Source organism: Sturnus vulgaris, chromosome 11 (genome assembly GCF_052056855.1).
Source record: "Sturnus vulgaris isolate bStuVul1 chromosome 11, bStuVul1.hap1, whole genome shotgun sequence".
Classification (NCBI taxonomy): Eukaryota; Metazoa; Chordata; class Aves; order Passeriformes; family Sturnidae; genus Sturnus; species Sturnus vulgaris.
The window spans coordinates 17,771,481-17,792,748 of NC_142253.1; the positions used below are offsets into that span (position 1 = coordinate 17,771,481).

At 40.4% G+C, this 21,268-nt stretch overlaps 1 protein-coding gene across 24 annotated transcripts in view; it reads left to right on the forward strand.

Annotated features, from left to right (window-relative positions):
• The window catches only part of ATP2B2 (ATPase plasma membrane Ca2+ transporting 2), a 388,888-nt gene that overhangs the window by 302,856 nt on the left and 64,764 nt on the right, over nucleotides 1-21,268 (forward strand). For 11 of the 24 annotated variants that reach the window (XM_088171680.1, XM_088171667.1, XM_088171668.1 and 8 more), the window contains 3 exons: nucleotides 10,059-10,223; nucleotides 12,311-12,525; nucleotides 13,749-13,991. In XM_088171680.1, coding sequence (XP_088027806.1) covers nucleotides 10,059-10,223; nucleotides 12,311-12,525; nucleotides 13,749-13,991 — 623 coding nt within the window. Of the gene's footprint in view, nucleotides 1-2,315; nucleotides 2,409-8,404; nucleotides 8,447-10,058; nucleotides 10,224-12,310; nucleotides 12,526-13,748; nucleotides 13,992-21,268 lie in introns of all 24 variants that reach the window. The other 13 variants (XM_088171659.1, XM_088171681.1, XM_088171658.1 and 10 more) reach the window with 2 other exon arrangements.

A 21,268-nucleotide genomic window follows, 5' to 3' on the forward strand; every position in this document is an offset into this window, starting at 1 on the left:
ATCATTTTCTATGAAGCTGCAGATAGGAAGGCCAAATTCAAATGGTTTTCAGGACTTACCATTTCCATTTCTGACTATGTTCAACAAGTGACTGCCTTTGACTCCCTGCTGCTTTGAGGAAATCCCTGCTTACTAAATGAAATGTTTATCATTTCATTTCTGCACAGAAATGCACAGTAGCTGCCAGGCTTGGGGAGCTCCAGGAGAACTGAAAGGAGGGAGCCTGGAACTTCACAAAGCAAAACTCTTTTATGCCACAGTAGTTCAGAGCAGCACCTCGGAGTTTGTTCTTGCTGTCCTTCAGAGCCTTTGTGAGGTCTGCAGCTTCAGCCCCGTGCTGGGCTGAACTGGGCTGGCCTCCCTAGGCTGAGCTCAGCACACTGCTGGAGCTCTCAGCTTTCACTGGGGAGAGCCTGGAAAGGCAGGAGAAGAGAAATCAGGGAGTTTTCCCCACACTGTGGCTGTAACTTATCCAGAGATCCTTACACAGGTGTGGTAGAATTAGGATGCAGACACGGAATTTCATTGAATATGGCTCTGTAGAAATAGCTATAATATAGAAAATCCAGAATAGAGAGAATTCCTCCACATTTTCTGATGCTGGTGGCAGATGGAGGAACCAACTCAAATTTAAACCTCTGGTACCTAAACCTGCAGTTCTCAGAAACCCTGCCCCTTTCAGTCTGTGTGGGTGTGTGCTTTTATTTTCATTAACACTTTAAAAATCATCATGCAGGTGTGAAACAGGAGGAGGAACAGAAGCTTCCAGGTAGAGTAAGAATTGTACCCATCCAATGTGCAAATCAGGGGGGAACTGCTGATTGAAATAATCACCTTTGAATCAGTCAAGCTGAAATTAAAGAATGATTTCAAATCAACAAGATTGCTGGTGCCAAATCTTTTGGTGTGCAGGCATTGTTGGTGTTGCAAATCTTCCCCGTTCAGCTGGAATAATCAGTTATTTTCCAGAAGCAAATTGCAAAGTATTTAAGGTGGAATAGTTGATTTGCTGTTAGCAGCTCACGCTGTGCTGGTTGGGGTGGGGATCCAAACGGAATAAAGAACAAGCACGAGTCACCAAAACAGTTTAAGTCGTTGCCACCACAGTAATCAAATTTGCAATTGAAATTTTCCTGAACGCAGTTGCACAGGGTGTGTTTTTAAATCCTGGGAGCTGTTTATTTTCTTCTCCCAATTTGCCATTTGTAAATAAAATCAGCCCATTCTTCTGCAGTACCAACCCAGTGCAGCAGGAAAGAATCCCTGTAGGAGAGGATTCATGGCAGGACTTGGTTCTATTGTGAGCAATTAACCACCAGAAACAAAACAAAATAAATTTATCTATTATTTGCAGAGACTAATTTTATTGAACTTTACTATTAAAAACATAGTGAAATGATAAAACATTTTTCAAGCTTTTCACGTTCCAGTTAGGAAAGATTTCTTGTCCAGTTTTCTCCAATATATGGGTAATTGCTGAAAAGAAAAAGAGGATTTTCTTTTCTGGTTCTTCTTTCATGTCACCACAAACCAGGAAATATGTAATGTCCATTATCTGGATTTAAAACAACCCATTATTCTCCTCAAGATTATATTTGCCTTTTCCACATAAAATACAGGAAAATTCCATGTTTCCACTCAGCTCAATGTGTATTTTTCCTGTGTGATGGCAGGACATGGATTGAGCCCTGTTAGACTGGGATGCATCAGTGATGATAAATCATAAAGTGCAAAATTATTTCAAACATAAAATGTTTAAATAATATGTTTTTACCCTTTTACTATGTAGAAGTAGGTACAGATAGAGATACAATGCATTTTTAAATGCAAATTTTAAAGCTACCCATGCATTGTGTAAATTAACTCCAAAGGAAATATTTCAACCACCTAAAAAAATGCATAAATTCCATTAAAGTGTAAAAAGTAAGACATAAAAGGACTAAAGCAATATACACAGGACTGTGTACAGTTCTCACCTACTCCTTTAACTTTGCTAAACGTGTTTCATATTTATTTATCTTTTATTATTATTATTGTTGTTGTTATTATTTGAGTTTTCAGCTTACTTTGTGACACCTTCCCAATGCCACGTTGCTTTGGAAATTTGTGTTAATTAATTTCGAGCTCTTTGATTTTGGGAGCAAACAAAGCCACGAAGGCTTTTCGCTCTGTCACGTGCGTTCGCTCGCGTTGTTGTTATTATTTATTCATTATTTGTTGTTTTCTTTCTGTGTTTTTTTTTTGTTTGTTTCTTGTTTTTTGTTGTTGTTGTTGTGTTGTTTTTTTTTTTTTTTTAATCCATTATTGCTCAGTAGATTCTTCCCATCCCTCCTCCCACCCTCCTCCAGCCACAGATGGTGCAGCAGGTGCAAATGCCACTGATAATGCAAATGCCAGCTTAGTCAATGGTACGTCACAACCCCCGGCTTGTCTGATTTGATGGATTTCTCTCCTGACTGTGTCAAACTGCCTCTCCCCTGGCTGACCCGCACAGATGTTGTGTGTGTGTGACTGCACTCTGAGAGATCCTGCTCCACACGCTCTGCAGGAGCCTGCCAGAGGGGTCCAGGGATGCTGCAGCTTTATTCCCACTGAATCCAGCCTGGCAGAGGGGCCCAGGGATGCTGCAGCTTTATTCCCTCTGAATTCAGCCTGAGAGAGGGCCCAGGGATGCTGCAGCTTTATTCCCACTGAATTCAGCCTGCCAGAGGGGTCCAGGGATGCTGCAGCTTTATTCCCACTGAATCCAGCCTGGCAGAGGGGTCCAGGGATGCTGCAGCTTTATTCCCTCTGAATTCAGCCTGCCAGAGGGGCCCAGGGATGCTGCAGCTTTATTCCCACTGAATTCAGCCTGGCAGAGTTTGGAATCGTGATCTATTTGCCATCAAAAGTGCAGTTAAAGGAGCAGATAAGTCAGGCCACTTTCAAAACCTGTGGGTGGATTCACCTGAAGTTTTGTTATAAAGTTTCATTGTCCGGCCTAGGTCTGGAGAGGAGCACCATGACAAAGGGATTCTCTCTCTGCTTCTCCTCTTTTTCACTCTCACAATTTTTCACACAGTTCTGAGAGAGGGCTGGGCTCAGGGATCTGCCTCCACTTCAACCCAACGCTGTGTTAGGAAAAACTTCTGCTGTTTTCAGCGTGTGTTTCAGTGGGGACTGAGGAGTTTTGTGGACATTGGTGTGAGCCCTCAGTGATGTCCTAACTAACCCCAAACCAAACCATTCCTGCAGGCAGTTTTGATGGTGTCCCAGTACAGCTCCTGACCTCGCTGGTTAGCACACAGATATTTCAGTGTCTCTCCTAACAGTCAAATTCCAGCATTAAATGGGATTGAATAGGTCAATATTAGTGTAGGCATCAGCTGTATTTTGCTGCTAATCAGATACATGAGCCTTTATTTACCAAGCAACCTTTTCCTCCTGTGCAGTGCCAAAAATACCAAGTAGTCATTCTACTTTTCATCATGTTGGTGAAAGAAGATTTTTTTTCCATGCAGGTTGCATTTCACATGTGAAATGAGAGTTTCTTACAGCAATATCAAGTGCTAAACAAGGGCCAGGATTTACTGCTGGAGGATCTTATTTAAAACAGTGACACAGGAAATATTTGAGCCTATTTTCAAAATTTTTAAAAGAAACATATAAGCAGATTTAAAACCCATTCTGGAAAACTAAGATTTACAATCCCTACATCTCCTTGCATGGCAGGGACCTCCATCATCCTGCTTCCAGATTCTGTAGAGACCAAGAACCAGGGAATGAATTATCAGTGTTTTATTCTGCATCACTGTGAGGGTGCTGAGCTCCTGGCCCAGAGCAGCTGTGGCTGCCCCTGGATCCCTGGCAGTGCCCAAGGCCAGACTGGACACTGGGGCTGGAGCAGCCTGGGACAGTGGGAGGTGTCCCTGCCATGGCAGGGGTGGCACTGGATGGGCTTTGAGGGTTATTTTAACTCAAACCATTCTGTGATTCTGTGATAATTCCATTTCGGTGAGTGTACAAGGAACAAACAAACTCCCCTGCATCCCCCTGGATCCTCAGCTCATCCCTGGCAGCTGCAGAGGAGGGCTGGGAGCAGAGCTCAGCCCCTCTCTGCTGGTGCTCAGCCCGGGGCTGCCTGCTCAATCCCTGCTGGGCTTGGCCTTAATGCTGAGCTTAATGAGGAAATTGACTTCCAGGGGATATTAGATCAGTGTCGGAATTAGGGATGTGATTTTCCATCATCCTCTCTCCAGTCGGGAACAGAGTTAGTGGCCGTGTTTATCCTGGAGCTGAGACACACAAACTCGGGGCTTTGCAGTGTGGAGTGGATTTTTGGTGCAGTTAAGGAAGTTTTGGATTTTAGCTCCTCTGAGATGAGGCAGTTCAGTAATTCTGGTCCTGGAGAGGCTTTCCACAATCCAGCTGCTCAGAGGGGAACTCACACAGGCAGACCCAGGTCTCAGTTAGCTGGGAAATGGCCAATGCCAGATTTCTGATGATTTCTCACTTAGCATTGGTGGTGAGTTAAACACTTAAAATGTAGATATGGTTTGGAGGGGAGAAAGGAGGGAGAGGATAAATTACAAAGCAAGGAGCCTAAATTCATCTATATACTCCTTTGGTCTGGATAAAATGAATATTTTCTTAAAATCTGAAAATTCTTCCTGAATTGAAACAAGAATTTTACCTAAAGTCTAATACCCTTGTGAAGAAAATACCTTAAAATAAGAAAAAATAATTATATATTTGAATAAGTAGCAAGTTTAGGAAATGTTTTTGGTTGAAAATCAACCAATTACATTTTAGATAAAGTATTTTTATTCTTAATTGTCAATACAGAATTGACACAAAAGAAAAAAGGTGGTTTTCTTTCAGCCAGTGAGCCTGTAGTGATAAATTCATTTACTTTGTGACCCAGCCTGTGTGTTATGTGCTGTACAAAAGGAACTCTCATAAATTCCATTGATTTTCAGGAGTTGAGATCAAAATAGAGAATTGTTGCTGATCTCATTGTCAGAGCTATGGACAATATGTTCAGTTTTTGAAAGGTTGCCAGTTAAGGCAATTTTGCAGAAAGGTAGTAATTCAGGAAAATTCATCTCATTCCAAAGTATTATATTTAGTAAAGGTAATTTTAAAAAATGAAAATCAGGGAAGCAGCAATCACTGTTTACAGCTTGTTTACCCCAAATTTGATTTCCTTCTAGTAGCTCAAATTACCCCAAATTTGATTTCCTTCCAGTAGAGCACTGCCACCTTCCTAAATCAGGATTTCCAGGGTGGGTTGTTGAGATTTTTTTAGCATTTGTAACCTAGAGAATTTGCTACTTAAATGTGTGTTCAGAAAATATAAAAAATATAGAAATGTCTTACCAGACTGAGAGAAATCTCTGCTGGAATATTTTACATCTACAGCCAATCCCTGTGTAGGTACTGAGCTACTTCAGCTCCTGCAAAGCAATTTGCAGTTTGAACTTAAAAAATATTATTTTTCTATTTTAATACATTTTATTTACATTTTAATATATTTCTGAAATTACTTATTGAATGCATAGAAGGATTATCTAAAACTTCCTTTTTAATAGAGTGGTTCCCTCTCAGCACTTGGAACAAAATTCCATTATTTTCTTTGGTTGATTCCAAGAACTTTTTCCAATTTAGAAATAATTTCCAAATGAGGGAAATAATTTCCAAAATAGTGCTAGGACTTTGTTATTCTGTGTCCTTGGCTCTTCCTCCAGGGCTGCAGCAGGTAAAGAGGAGGCTTTTCTTGGGAATTTTATTTGGTCAAGTCTGTGACTTTTATAGGAAGAATTTAGTCCGTGAAAGTGCCACGAGTCCTTTCCAAAATATAGGAATTGTAGCGAGGCAAAAGCATGTGAAAAATATTTATATTTAAATTCAGAACTTTCCAATCAGCTGCAGAATGCAGGTGGTGTTAGAAATGCTATTCTAAATTTTCAGATTTTTCATCCTTTCTTAGAAAAGTGATAAACTCAGCTGGATTTCTCCAGCCCAAACAACATTTATTTTATTTATTATTCCAAACAGAAAAGAAGAAAATATTTTCAGAATTATGTTAAAAAATATTATATTTTAAAAGAATTATTTCACATTTTACTAGCAAAATATTGACAAATACTCATCCTTTTGATGATTCTAAACAATGCACCCAGGAGCAAAGGATGTATTTGTACCTGGAAGGAGGAAGGATCTCTCAGCAGTGGTGATTCTATCACCTTTCTTTCTGCCTTCATTTCCTTGTTCATATTTTATAGCAAAGTGCAGCCTGAAAATTATTTGGCACAGGAGGATATAAATCGTTTTCAGCTTCCTTTTCTTCATCTTGATTACCCAAATTACCTTTTCTCTGTTATTCTGTCTAAATAACTGAACTGTAACTCCCTGTGATGACTTCCCCCACTCAATAACCTGAATGCAATAATTAGGAATATTGAGAATGTATTTTTTTAAATACCTGAGTTTAAACTGTTGTTAATGATTGTTTGTGTTGTGTACTGCTATTTTCAGGTAGCCAGTCAATTGTTAGTGTAATTTATTATGATAATTATGCCATTAAATAGCAAATACATGTCCTAAAAGTACATGTTTTGATTTACAAAGGAAAATAATCTCTATGATGTGTTTGCCAGTTGGGACAGTCACGTTTGGGTTTTGCTGGTGATTTTTATCTTTTTTGAAAGTTGAAAATCGTTCAATTTTTTGCCATCCAAGGTTTGGAATTGCACTCAGCAAAAGGATCTCTAGAGCAGGAAATGGAGCAGACTGCCTGCTCTAAATTAATGCCTTCCAGTTCTTAGGGAAGGCTGCATGCTCCAGCCAGAAATCCCAATCTCCAGAGATATTTTATGTCTTCCAGTAACTTTATTAAAAGCCCTTCTAAGAAAAACAGCCACCAGGCAGGTATTGAGTCCAACTGTGCCCCACAGGCAAAGGTTTTCTAGGGAATTTCACTGGGAAAATGAGCTTGGTTTTGCTCAGCTTCATGGATTCATCTCTAGTGCAAAGTGTAAAGCTCTGGAAGGTGGATTCTGGATTTTTAAAAGTCCTGTTATTGCCAGGGTGGCAATAGGATTGGAAATATGGCCAAGCAGCTAATGGCCAGTGGTGTGCTGCAGTAATTCACCTGAGCTCTGAGCTGATTTCAGGTCATGTCCTGTCCCTGGCTCTGCTTCTGGCCTTTGGAATGTCCCAGGGTGACTCTGGGACCTGTTTCTGATTCCTGACAAACACAGGACTGAGTTGGTCACTTTTGCTCTCCCACTTAGTGCAAAAACCAACAGGCAAGAGATGCATCTTAGCTTTTCCATTTTGTTATTATTTATTCACAGCAGAGTGAAAAAGTGAATCCACATAGCAGTCAGAGGAACAAGATGTACCTGCTGGCACATTTTTGAATAAATTCTGATGATATTTCTTATTAGAATGTGTCCACAATCCTGTAATAGTGTTTTAACTTAATTTTCCTTAGCATTATTTTTTATTTATTATTTTATATAACTACCAAAAGACACTGTCATCCATTCTGAAATAATATTTGTTGAAGTCTTTGCCATAAATTCATATAATTACTGTGAAAGTTTCATAAGGGATCCCACCAAGAAATTTTGAATACATTAGAAAATAATTAGTTGCTATTCTGGATACCAAAGTTTTCTATGTGATTTGTCCATTTTGCTATTTTTATCTCATACACACTTTCAAATGACATTTCCAGTTAAAAAAAGGCACAAAAGAATAAGGACCTTGCTGTGGTAAAACTGTTTGTGGATAAAATGTCAAGCTGGAAATTAAAGAGGCACTTGGTAAATCTGTGTTCAGGATAAATCTGAATTTAGGTCACTTGGCACTTGTATTTCCAAAAGAAATTTGCTGAAAAGTACAACCAAGTGAGGAAGATGAAATTTAAAGAGCTGATGTGCATATTTATTTATTTATTTATTTCTATTTATTTACACTATCGTTTCTATTTTTTCTCAATTTGGTAACATGATTAATTTAATTCTGGAATACATTAAGAAAGTCATACTCTATACTGGTCTGTGCCAGAGTTTTTAAGTCCCAACCCTGTGAAACACCAGCTCAGGAATATTATTCCAATTCATCTTTCCACCAGATCCACTTTATTAGTTTCCCCCTCTGCAAATTTATGCAGATACCTCAAAAAAAAGTGCTGATATTTCTGATTGAAGGTGTACCAGCCCTGGGCTTGGCTGGAATTCCTTGGATGTGCCCAGCTGGGTTGGCCCCTCAGTGAGTGCAGGTGTGAGGGCAGGGGAGGTGCCCGTGATGTGCTCATGGCTTTTGTCTCCATTGATAGAAAATCCCATTTTTCGTGTTCTGTCTCGGCTGAAGGTTGTTTACTGTCTGTTGTCTGTTGGAATTTTTCATCATTTAGGCAAGATGCAGGATGGGAATATGGAGAACAACCAGAACAAAGGTAATGCTCTTTCCTATTCAGGAGGTTGTGGATTGTATTGTTAGCATGTAGTTCAGTCCTGTCCCCAAGTGCAGTGAGAGCCTGTCCTCTGTGCCTGTGTGTGAGACTGGCCCTTCTTGTTCATGCACAATGTCCAAAACAACCCCAAACAACCAACCCCAGCCACAAACCCAGCAGAGAGAATGAAACTTCCACAAGCTGCAGGCATTTAGGAGAGGAGTGTTTTAAATGAACCATTTATAGATGTTGCTTTCGTCTCACAAAGCTCATTTGAATTAATTTTTCCTGTGTCAGTTGTGTATCCTATGTACTGTTAGTGATTTTCCAGCCCAGTTTTTTTTTATGTCTCATCATCTCTGGTGTCTGATGGCATTGTCTGGACATCTCTTCATTTGCAGGCAAAAGGCAAGGCAATAAAAAAAGGAAACCTTTAAGCCAAGGTGTTATCTAGCAGTGTAAAAGCCTTTTATAAGGATAAACAACAGGAAGATTGAGACTCATAGAAGTTTCTTATTTAATATACAATGTCAGGGAGAAATTGGAATCAATATTTTGCTTTCCCTTTTCATTATAAGACACAGCTATCAAGAATTCTTTGGGTTATACCAAATGAAACGATAATCTTCTCTTCTCTGATAATATTGAACATTGCCAAGGTGATGGCTCAGAAACTGGATAGAGAAACTCAGTGGTTCATGGTACAGAAGTGCCACATAAAATGCTATTAAATAATAAGCATTCAGGCTAGGTAGATAAATTAGATTTCCAGGTCAAACAAGCATGGTCTTGTACAATCTCTTCACGAAAGCAAAGCTGTTTCATCTCATCCTATTTTATTTATTGTGCTCAGTACAAGCCAGACACATGCACATATATCCACTGCAATGTCTTTGCCTCTCAGAAACACATAAAATAAAGCTTCCTTGGGTTGGCATTCTGGCAGGAAAGGAGGGATCAGCCCTGAGCCCCTGTGTGGTTTTTTTGGGGAATGGTGATGCCACCACCACCAGACCCGAGGGTTGAGTTACTCCGTCACGGAATGCTGGGGAAGTTTTATAACCCAGGGATTTTCTGGAACACTTGATGGCAGAGTGAGGTGTCCTGGTCACCGAGGTGCCCCTGCAGCCCAGGGAGGTGACACATGGGCCATCCGTGCAGCCACATTGCCTTCAGAATGTTTGCACTGGAAATATGGTTATGAGGGGGTGTTGCATTCTAAGAGACATCCCAAAATTCACAGAAACACGGATGTGTCAGAGCACCTGAGCTCTGCTGTTCCAGGGAATCCTGCAGTGCTGATGCTGTCACCTGCCAAGTCACCTGCAAGACATTCAGTGACATAAATGTGTATGGCCCAGGGTGTCGTGGGTGGGGGTAAGAACGAGGGATAAACCCAATCCAATGGTTTTCCTGCCCAAATGCCCCGGTGTCCCGAGGGATGTGGTGGCACAGCTGTGCCCTGCAGGGCCCCACTGGTGGCACAGGAGCCCAGGGTGTCCTGGCACAGACGGTGCCAGCCAGCCCCTGTGATGCTGGCTGCATCCAGAGAGGATGAGCATGGAGAAAAGGGAGGGATGAAGCTCTGGAGTAACAGTTTTGTTCTGATTATCAGCCAAGCAGCAGGACGGGGCTGCTGCCATGGAGATGCAGCCCCTGAAGAGCGCAGAAGGGGGAGAGGGAGACGACAAGGACAAGAAGAAATCCAACATGCACAAGAAAGAAAAATCCGTCCTTCAGGGAAAGCTGACCAAGCTGGCAGTGCAGATTGGCAAAGCAGGTATGGCTGGGTGACGCCAAAGCCCTCTGGGTCACAGGAGGCAAAGAGCAAATGGTTCTGAAAGGGGACACGCCCTTTTTTACTGCAAAATTTGGAATTGGGTCATCACAAAGCTGTTCTGAGGAGAGTATGTGGTGCTGAAGATCTTTTATTCTTCCAAAAATCAGCTTTGACTGTCAAGGAGCTTTGGGCAACTTGGATTGTAATGAATATTTGAATCAAAATGAAATGCAGCTTTTCTCAGAGTTAATATTCCCGAGTGCAGTAATTATGTATTTAATTTCCTCTCCCCTCAGAACTTGGGAGTACACAGTTTCAGAATCTCTAATACCATCTCAAAATACCACTCACACGGTATTTCCCTCTCATGGATTCTGAAATCATTCTATTCTCCCCAAATATCCGTGTTCCTGCCTTCTCCCCAAGCATGACACATCTTCTGACTCCTGTATCCAGAACCATCTGGTGCTGGAAGCAGCACTTTTCCAACATGTAGGTAGAGAGTGGAAATCTTCCACAAGGGCCTAAAGTTCCTTAGGTTTGTTTTTTCTCATGGTGTTAAAGAGATTTTGATCTCAGCTCCTTGCTTGAAGCCCTGCAAGATCCTTGTGCTTCTGTTCTTCCTCCCTCAGCCTTCATCCCCAGTCTGGTTTTTCCCCTTCCCATCCCTTTTAAAGTTGAGCACAGGAGCTGATGCCATAACCCCCTGATGCCAATTCCCTTTGCCTGAACAGGGGCTGGGATAATCACCCCTGATATCCAATTTAATGCCTTGCCCCAGTTCATATTCCTCCAGCTTCTCTCCTTTGTTTGCCCTGATGATTAATTCCTTGGATTAAATATCTTTCTGCACTGCCTCGACTTCTGCCCTCTTTGGGATTTTGGCAGGCACGTGAACATTACCCTTAAAGTAATTGTGTAGAGATTTCTGACCAGAATGTGGCAAGGAACGGGAATTAAATTAATTAATCATTGCCTCATTTGGTTTTTCTTTGGCTTTGAGCAATCTATAGGGATGTCTTGTGTTGTCAGGAGTATTTGCCTGTACAATATTTTAATGGGTTTTCCTTTATCCTCTGGCACAGAATGATCTCCCTGACTCATCTGTTTCCTGTCAACCTTAGCATCCTTCAGCTTTACCAATTTTTTTTAAAACTGCAATCAAGACATGAAATTCACAGCATTCTCCTTCTACTGTGTGATCTCATTAGGGAAAAATTAATTTATTCCAAAATGCAGGTTTAAATGCTGCACACAAACCTGCCAGACAGGGCTGCTCAGAGCAAGGCAAAGCTGAGGCTATAATGGAAATTTTATTTGTGTACTCAAACCCAGGGACACAACTGTGGAGCAGGACTGCTATCCCAGCAGTCTGTGCCATGGGGAGAGTGGATGGAATGCTTGGGATATTTTGTCAATTCTGTGGAATATTTATTGGTGTCTCTGTCTCTTTGGAACCTCTGCTCATGAAAAAACACACTCTGCAGATGTTCCTTTGAAAAGGGACACTTTGGAAACAGCAGTATTAGTCACATTTAAACACACCCAGTGAAAAGATGTCCTGTGGGTAATTCTGCATTATTGCCTCTTTCTATTCACCCAGACACATCTGTAGGGCTTTTCTACAGTATTTTATACAGCAGCATAAACTATGGGAGACTCCTTTGCTCAAGCCTCTAAAGACATCCTGATTTAGAAGAAAGGTGTTTAAATATGGATAGACAAGTAATTTGTAAAAGGTGGGGGTTAAAAGGACGGATAAATGTTGTACCAGGCAAAGTAATGTGCCAAATTGAATAAACTTAGCTTAAGTGACAGCAGAACTCCTGCACTGCCTGGGAAGCTTTAAAGGCAGCAGTAAGTGCTTCAAAATGAATTCCCTAGAATTTCTGGTGCACTGGAATGTATGATTGCTGTAAATATAGTATGGCAACGTTTTTTTCTTCATTGTACAGTTTATCATTGTTATTGGTACCGGTGAAAAATGTCACAAAGAAAGAAATAATTACCTGTCAAACCCCAATTTCTAATTGCTCGTGTTCTCAGTGGTGTTTGGGTTTATGGTAACTGGTGATTTCTCCTCCCAGGTCTGGTGATGTCTGCCATCACTGTCATCATCTTGGTACTGTATTTTGCCATTGACACCTTTGTGGTCAACAAGAAGCAGTGGTTGCCTGAGTGCACTCCTGTCTACGTTCAGTATTTTGTTAAATTCTTCATTATTGGTGTTACTGTGCTCGTGGTTGCTGTTCCTGAGGGACTCCCACTTGCTGTCACTATTTCTCTGGCTTATTCTGTGAAGGTAAGAGACATTCAAAATAATTCAGGGAGAAAAGTTCTGTTTGCTTGAGTTCTCTGCTGAGTTGCTTCTCAGGTTTTATCAGATGGGATGAAAAATGGTCTGAAAATTATGTGCTCAAAATGTTCATGAAATTGCTTTAAAGAAAACTTATATTGAAAGTATTTCTAACAAAAATGCAAATACATCTTCCAACGTACCTCCTTAAAACTGCACAGTGCAGGAATATCAAGCAGTAGAAAAACCTACTTAATTTCCAAGGAAGGAGGAATTTATTGAGCAGAATGTGCTCTGAAAATAGTCCAGTCTTTTGATATAAAATAATTTTGTATTCAAATTTCCTCGTGCAATTGTACAAAGTTTTGACAAGGATTTGAAGTTGTCAGGAACACTTCTCAGAGAAATTGGAGGTTCTCAAAGAAATTAAGAGTTTCACTGAAGCTTTCATGTACTTTTCTTAAATGTAGTTGCAGTTCTTTGAAGTCAGTGTAAGTGGTTCTATTAGGAAATTAAAGAGGATTGACATCCTGGACTTGGGGATTGCTTGAACAGTTTAATCAGATGATTTAAACATTTTGAGAATCTTACATGAGGATGGTGTAAAGTTTATTTCCATTTGACATGTAAACAAAGTAACTTAGGAAGTTAAAGAAAAGTTTAGGAAGGAACCTCTTGTCTTCTATGTAGCCAAATACCACAACTATTAGGAAAAAGAAGAAAGTCTCAAAATGGGGTTTTGCTAAGAAAGAATGTAGCTGCTTTAAAAACGTTTTCTCATTCTCCTGATGTCCTTCCTCTGACATGCTTTTTCTTTCCCATTCCCCAAAATGTGTGGTCCATCTGCGTGCTGCCAGATAATATCCTGGCATATTATCAGTGTTAAGAAAAGTGTTAAGCAAGTATTAAGAAAAAGCAGTGTTAAGAAAAAACCCCAAACGTTTGCTGTAACGATAATGTTTAAAAAAACGCCGTTATCTCTGGTTCATCTTTGCAGTTCCAGCTATTCCTTAAGATGCAAAGCTACTGCAGCAAAATGCTGCAACTCTTTTAGTTTATCTCAGGGATAAAGCTCGGTTGTCTGTAACTGGGGTTGGGGTTGTTGCCCCCCACCAAAGCCGTGGCCTGGGGAGCGTCGCGTCCTGCCCAGCGAGCCCGGCCGTGCGTCGCTTCGGCCACGCCGACCACAAAGGGTTCCTTACCCGGCTTTTGGTGCCTTTTCCCCCCAGAAAATGATGAGGGACAACAACCTGGTGAGGCACCTGGACGCCTGTGAGACCATGGGCAACGCCACGGCCATCTGCTCGGACAAGACGGGCACGCTGACCACCAACCGCATGACGGTGGTGCAGGCATACGTGGGCGACGTGCACTACAAGGAGATCCCCGAGCCCGACTCCATCCCTGCCAAAACCATGGAGCTGCTGGTCAATGCCATTGCTATCAACAGTGCTTACACCACCAAAATCCTGGTGAGTACCTGGGCTCTGCTCTGGGCAGTTAAGTGAGGCCTGGCAGAAGGAGGTGTAATTTTTGTTTATTTTCATTTTTGAGAAGTGTTAATTCCTTAACGTCTTGTTGTTGATTACAAAGCATTAGCTTCATAATGAACTTCATAATGAATTCAACATGACTGTTGACATCCTCAAAATGAGAACAGGTGCTCTAAAAGCTGCATATTTTATTGGGTTTTTTTTCAAGGACAGGGATTTGTTTAAGAGTACAAGACCATGAGACATTTAAAAAACTCCTGCTGTCATTAGATTGGGGTGGCCCCGTTGTGGTGCAAATAAATTTGGGAACACAAATGTGTGGTAACACATCTGGTATTCACTCAGCCTTCAGATGTGCAAAATTATCTTTGTGTGTCTAAGAAATTTCAATTAATGCTCCAAGAGCACAAATTGGATTGGTTAAATAAACAAGGTTAATGACTTGTATTCATTCTGATTTCGAGTGAGTTACATCCTGAAGTATTTTATTCACTCTGTACAGGAGGCCAGAATGGAAATACCCTGTTTGCTTGTGGCATTGGATTCTTCTGTACAGAGCTAATTAAGAGGCTGAAAATTTTTGCAATTCCAATAGATTTGTTCTTTGAAAGGTCAAGCTGAATGTTAACGTTGCTGAACAAATAGATTTTTTTTCTTTTTGGTTTATGAATATATGTATTGTCCTTTTTATAGGTCTGTGCTGAGCTGCAGAATAAAGTCAAGCATGTACTTCATGTTTGTTTTGAAAGAGGTCTTTTAAAACACAATCAGAGAAAACAAATACTGTGTGGTAACTCAGAGTGGATATTTTATGGCAGCAGCTCCTTTAATTTCCTTTGTGCTCTTCTAAAGCAGCAAGAGCAGTTTGCTGTTGCTGGGTGATTCCTGCTCTCACAAATCAATGTAAGATTTGATTGCTGGGGAGAGGAAAATACTCCTTGGTTATTTAAATGTTGTTACAGCCTTAGTCAGCTTAGGTGCTTCCTCCTGGAGAATGAAAAACCCTGAATACCCAGGAGGGAGACAAGGCATGGAGTGTGACTTAGGGGAGGCTTTGGGAGAATGTTCCCAGTGCCAGCAGAATTCTCCTCATTCCCAGGGAATTGGTTGGGTTTTCAGCCAGGTGTGACTGGCAGAGGCTTAGACAGAGTTTTATATTTTGCTGTTCATTTTGAGATCAAAGCTGGTACCAAAGTGTTTCTGCTCAGCTTCCACACCAGATCACCCCCCTGAATCCCAGAGCAAATGGGAAATCACCAGACTTTCCCCATCTGCAACATTAGGTTTAATAATCTGTCTTTTTCTTGTGGTTTACAGAAACATTTCTGGTCAATACTAGCTCTAAAATGGTCTTAATATAATTTTTATTTTTTTTCCTTACTCCAACTTGGTTTCATTGCTCCTTTTGGAATTAGTTCTCTGTGCCTATTTAAAAGAGTCAATATTTCACCATTTCAGTGCTTTTTTAGCTTTGCACAGGGGCTGATTCTAAACTGATAAAGGGGTGAAATCCTCTGGATGCAGATCAGTGACTGCTGGAACTTATCTGTTCAAAATTAACGGTGATCTTTTAGGTTTATGAGCTAAAGCTTTGCAGTCTGGACTGCACGAGAGCCACAGCTCCAACCTCAGGGGATTTCATTTTATTCACAGTTTATAACAAGATGAAGCTGAACTTTGAGACACAAGATATTGTTCCATAGCCCGTTTTGCATCTCAAATAAATGCAGTAAAAAAATACCTGAGGGAGTTGTTTCCAGGATAAATATACAGAATTATTTTCCTTCCTGCTAATAGGGAATGCACGCTCGTGCACTCATTCTTTGAGCATGTTTAATCAAATTGTGAATATCAGCTGAAACCCAAAGGGCATTGTAAGGGTTCTGCTGCCAAGACTGAGTTTTGCATATTCTATTTTTAGCTCTCCAGCTACGTGTGTGCTGTAAATTGCTCTTTGTGTGAACTTCTGTTCAGAGGGATCACATATGGGACCATAAAATTAGTCAAGATGCTCTGCTGAATGAGAAATATTCCCTCTTGCATTGTCTTTTGATTAAGGGGCAATTGAACCATTGATAAAAATATAAAAAGGGAATAATATCAGTGCTTGGCATAAAAGATTTGAATTTCCCTGAGAAATTAAACACAAATTATTCCAACTGAACAATAGCATCATTAAATATAGCTCTTTTTACTGCTTTCCAAGATTAAGTTGCTGGGTGAGCTGATTTTGCATCCCTTTAGCTTCAGAACAACTTTTCTGCTGTTTGTGTGAAGCTGTTCTCCAGCAAACCTTTCTGCTCATTATTCCTGTTTCCACATGGAAATAAAATCAGCCTTAGTACATTTTTGCCTGTGAGCTGTGCTGGGGACTGCAAAAACTCTCACTCTGAGAGCAAAATCTGCATTTTGGGAATGCTTTGATGGCACTTGGAGCTGGAGCAGATTGATCTTGGACATCAAGGAGCAGTGATGAAACAGAGACTCCAAACACCAAAACCGCGGATTTGAACTTCTCTGTGCGGCTCTCGCTTTCATAATTCCAGTTTTAATTAGAAAAGTTTTTCTTCTTTTCATTTCCTGGCTGGGTGTGATTCCTGCTGGCTGGGTGTGATGTGCCTGATTAAGAAGACACCACAATTAGGGTTTAGATGAGGGATTTTCAGCACCAGTGGAAAAGTCCCAGCTGGAGCTGTTACTGTGAGCATCTAGCACCGACTTTTTATTTGCTGCTTGATGGATGCTGAGGGATTAAAGGCTCCTTTTGCCTGTGCTGGGTGAATATCTGGAATTCCAGGAGGAGTTTTTAGTGCTGTTCTGGCTGTGGTTTGGTGCATTTGCACAGAGTGTGGCAGGATGTGGTGGCAAACCTTGAAGCAAAGGAAGAGATGTCACAGAAAAGCACAAAACATTCACTCCCTTTTCCCAGAGGAAAGAAAATAAAAAATATGTTGGTCTGTATGTTGGTAAATATTCATCAAGTTATGAATGTGAGCTGGGAAAGCTTTTGGGACAAAAAGGCTGTTGTTGGATAAAACCTAAAGGAGAAAATGGAATAAAACACAAAGAGTACAGACAATTTTATTGCAGCTGAAAGGCAGGGCAGGTAGATAATAATATATCAGACACCCATAATAGAGAGAAGCCAAAAGAAACAATGACATTCTACAAAAGGGAAATGGTGAATGGATAGAAAATAAGATTTTAGCACAACAGCTGCTCTGCAAGAATTGATGCAAATCCATTGCTGGTAGTGGGAGCATGGATGTGGTAGCTTGGTGAAAGTTCTTTTAATTTGGGAGAATATATTTGCATCCCAAGCAAGAAGAGCTCTCTGATTGTTGGGAGACACAATGTTCCTGTCAGGAGCAGCCTTTGAGAAGGTGTGCAAAGTGCAGAATACGCTTCTTTCTTTGAGATTTATTTATTTTTTTATTCAAAGATTGAATTTTATTCATCAAATACTTGAATTAATCTTGAATTTTAAAAAATTTGTTTAGTCAGATTAAAAAATGGTCTCAATAATTACATACATATATTATTTAGCCAACAGAAAATTCCTGCCATTTCCTTTTGCCATTCATAATTCCAACAATTTCAATATAGAAAGGTCTTCTTAAAAAAAAAAAAAAATCTTTAAACTGTTTTGGGGAATATGGATATTTGGAAGTTTCTTACCAAATAATCTCAAAACTTGAGGTGTAGTAGGTATGTTTATGGATTTTTCCATACATTTCCCCACATTAATCTGTAAAGTTATTAGCCACTGGAAGGACAATTGAAATGTCACTTTTTAAACTGTGGTTGCTTGTGGCTCCCTAATGCTCTTCTGACAGAGAACAGACCTTTCCTTTATCTGGCTACCTTGAGTTATAGATATATTTATTTTTTTAAATTGTGTCTGTGTATTTATTTTAAGTTTTGCTTTGCAAATGGAAAGGAAGAAGGAAACCCTGAGTGTTTAGGAAAGGTTTTTTAATTTCATTTTTACAAAAGCTCAAGCCCCAACAGATGAGATCAGTCCACACCTATCAACAAAAAATCAGGGAATTTCTGTGGCCTGAGGCTACAGCAGCAGAGCATTCTGCCAAGGGCACTCTGCTAAATGAAACTGCTGTTATCTGTCACTAGAATTCCCTTTTTTATTCCAAGGAGTGCCATAAGAAAACAGCTTTTGACCTCCAAAATGCCTTTGTGAGTTATTTTGGCGTATGGAATTGCAAAGATATTTTTACTCTCAGGTATGGTTTGCTTAGAACCTATTCCCAAGCCCTTTGTTTCTTGTGTTAAAGTACAGATGATTTTCCCATTTTTTTTTTCTGCACTTGAAGGTTCAAGCCATCTCTTATTTCATCCAGCTTAGTTCCCCCATTGCTGCTAAAAATCAGTCAAAATAAAGACTTTAAAAGACCCCTCCAGACACAAAATATGAGGACAGAAACGGGCAGAGAAGTGGTAAAAAAATTAGTAAGTATAGGTTGAGGAAAGCTTTCATTTCTGATAATTTAAATGACAACAGATTAACTGGCACTGCTTAAATCCTGTTTATTCCTCCTGTATTTCCCTGCCACTGACATCAAGGCACAGGTGGCAGCTCCAGCTGTTGATGTGAAATCTTTGGAAGAGATCAGTCATTTATCATTTATCAGTCATTTATCATTTATCAGGTGGGCCAGTGGTCAGTCCAGGCTGAGCTGCCTGTGCCAGAGCTTTGGGAGCAAAAGAAATGATGGGAAAAGGAGTGAGGACCCCAAAAGCAGAGCTGCAGGGCAAACCGGGGGGAAAAGGGAAAATAGGAAAGGAAAAAGAAGGAAGGAAAAAGGTGAGGAAAAAGGAAAGGGAAAAGGAAAGAAAAGGAAAAGTAAAAAGGAAAGGGAAAAGGAAAGAAAAGGAAAGAGGAAAGAGGAAAGGGGAAAGGAAAAAGGAAAGGGGAAAGGAAAAAGGAAAGGGAAAAGGAAAGAAAAGGAAAAGTAAAAAGGAAAGAAAAGGAAAGAGGAAAGGGGAAAGGAAAGGGAAAAGGAGAAAAAGAAAAAAGGGGAAGAAAGGAAAGGGAAAAGGAGAAAAAGGAAAAAGGGGAAGAAAGGGAAAAGGAGAAAAAGGAAAAAGGGGAAGAAAGGAAAGGGAAAAGGAGAAAAAGGAAAAAGGGGAAGAAAGGGGAAAGGAAAAAAGGAAACAGGGGAAGAAAGGAAAGGGGAAGGCAGAAAAGGGAGAAGAAAGGAAAGGGGAAAGGAAAAAAGGAAACAGGGGAAGAAAGGAAAGGGGAAAGGAAAAAAGGAAACGGGAAGAAAGGAAAGGGGAAAGGAAAAAAGGAAAAAGGGGAAGAAAGGAAAGGGGAAAGGAAAGGGAAAAGGGGAGAAGAAAGGAAAGGGGAAAGGAGAGGAAAGGGAAAAGGGGAGAAGAAAGGAAAGGGCTCATTGAGAATTGGCAGCACAAGAGTTTGTTTGAGCTCTCCACTCTGTGCTCCTCTATTTACAGTGTGGTTGATCCTGTTTATCTGCACCATGTGTGCTCCAAAATCCAGGCTCTGTCCACAGGGAGCTTTGCAGTGCCAGTGTTGGTACCGAGGGCCTTGAGGGAATCTTGGTGACAATTCATCCTTCAGAATGTTTGTTTATCTCTGCTTTCTTTCCTCAAGCACTGCTCAAAAGTAAATTGTCCCTTCAGACACTCTGTCACGACTTCAGAGTTTGTGTTTTAAGGCTGGTGAGGAGGAGAAGTGCTATTTAACAGTATTTTATGGAAGGATAGGTCTGTCGAAGGTTTTATCCTCATATAATAATACAGGAAATCAGTAAACAGTAACAAATCCTCATTTTTTCATCTTAGCCCTTGTAGTGGCACTGGAGCAGCTCCTTGTTGGTGCCACTGGTTTTGGATGAGGAAGGAGAAACAGGCTGGAATCACCTTCCTGCACTGTGGAATACATTTGGAGTCCTAAAATCCTCTCCTTGTGCAATTAAATCACCCAGAAAATGGCTCACAAAAATGTACTGGGAGGAACTGGTAGAGAAATTTAAGGATCCTCATTTTGTTCCCTGTCTGAAAAAGACCAAGGGAATTTGGAGGAACTCCTGAAACTGCTCCAGATTTTACAGTTTGGATCCTGCAGCCTTTGGGGTGCAATGAGTTATTAAATATGGGATACCAGGAGAAACACAGAGGAAAAATCTGCTTAACAGATTTTGGGGATAACCTCCAGCTCTTCCCAAAAGTTCAGGCTTTAAAAATCACTGTTTCCTGCAAGGTGCTCCACAGTATTTTCATCTGGATTTATAAATATTGCTCCTTGTTGTCTGAGCATTTTAGGACCTTTTTTCTTCCCCTTTTTTCCATATTTTTTCTTTTTTTTTAAAGAAAATATGTTGGCACAGTGAATGATTGGAGTGTGTTTGGCTTCTTTTCCTGCCTCTGATACCCTGTGTGATTTTCAGGGTGGCACCAGGAGGGTGGATTTAGATCAGGAAAGGCATCCCAGGAATCAAACAACTTCTGGATAGTGCTGCAAGACATTTATTGGCTGCTTTCAGCACATTAATTTGGCACTGGAAATTTGTGAAAACTGCCTGTGCTCTTCTTTTTGAAGAGCTCAGGTGACAGCATTAAAATATTGTCTGTATCTCCAGCTAAGTGGTGCATTTCAGCCATTTAAAATGAAAAATTTTGTTGATTAGATTGAAAATTGATTGAACTGATGAATAAATTTTGTGTGTTTTGTAAGAGGTTTTATTTCCTAGGTGAAACAACTGCTATTTTAGGTAAATTTTTATCTTAACCTGCTTTTTTATATTTTGTTCCCAGTGTTACACAAGTGTGTAAGCAGCTATAAATTATGGATGGGAACAGACAACTCAGGCCAGAGCATCTTTCTAAATATAAGCAAGACAATCATCACCCAAAAAATCCCCCCCAACATATTTAAAACTTTCTATAAAACCCTTGGTAAGCATTTTCTCAGGATAAATTAGGCAGGGCAAAAACCCAACCTAGAGTGTCCATCTTATTTACTGTGTAAATAATAATTATTAAGGATAATGGATGATGTAGTTAATTGTCTGTGTTTCTAGGAGTGGTAATTAGCAGAAAGTAATGATCTTCACGCAGCACTTGCCATTGGAGTTGAGGAGAATGAGAGGTACAAAACCAAATTTTCTCCCTGAATTAGCAGCTGACTTAATAATTGAAATAACTGTGTTTAGGCAAGGCTGGATTTGTAAAGCCTGGCTCAAGCCCTTATCCCATCCTGCCCTTCCTGCCCT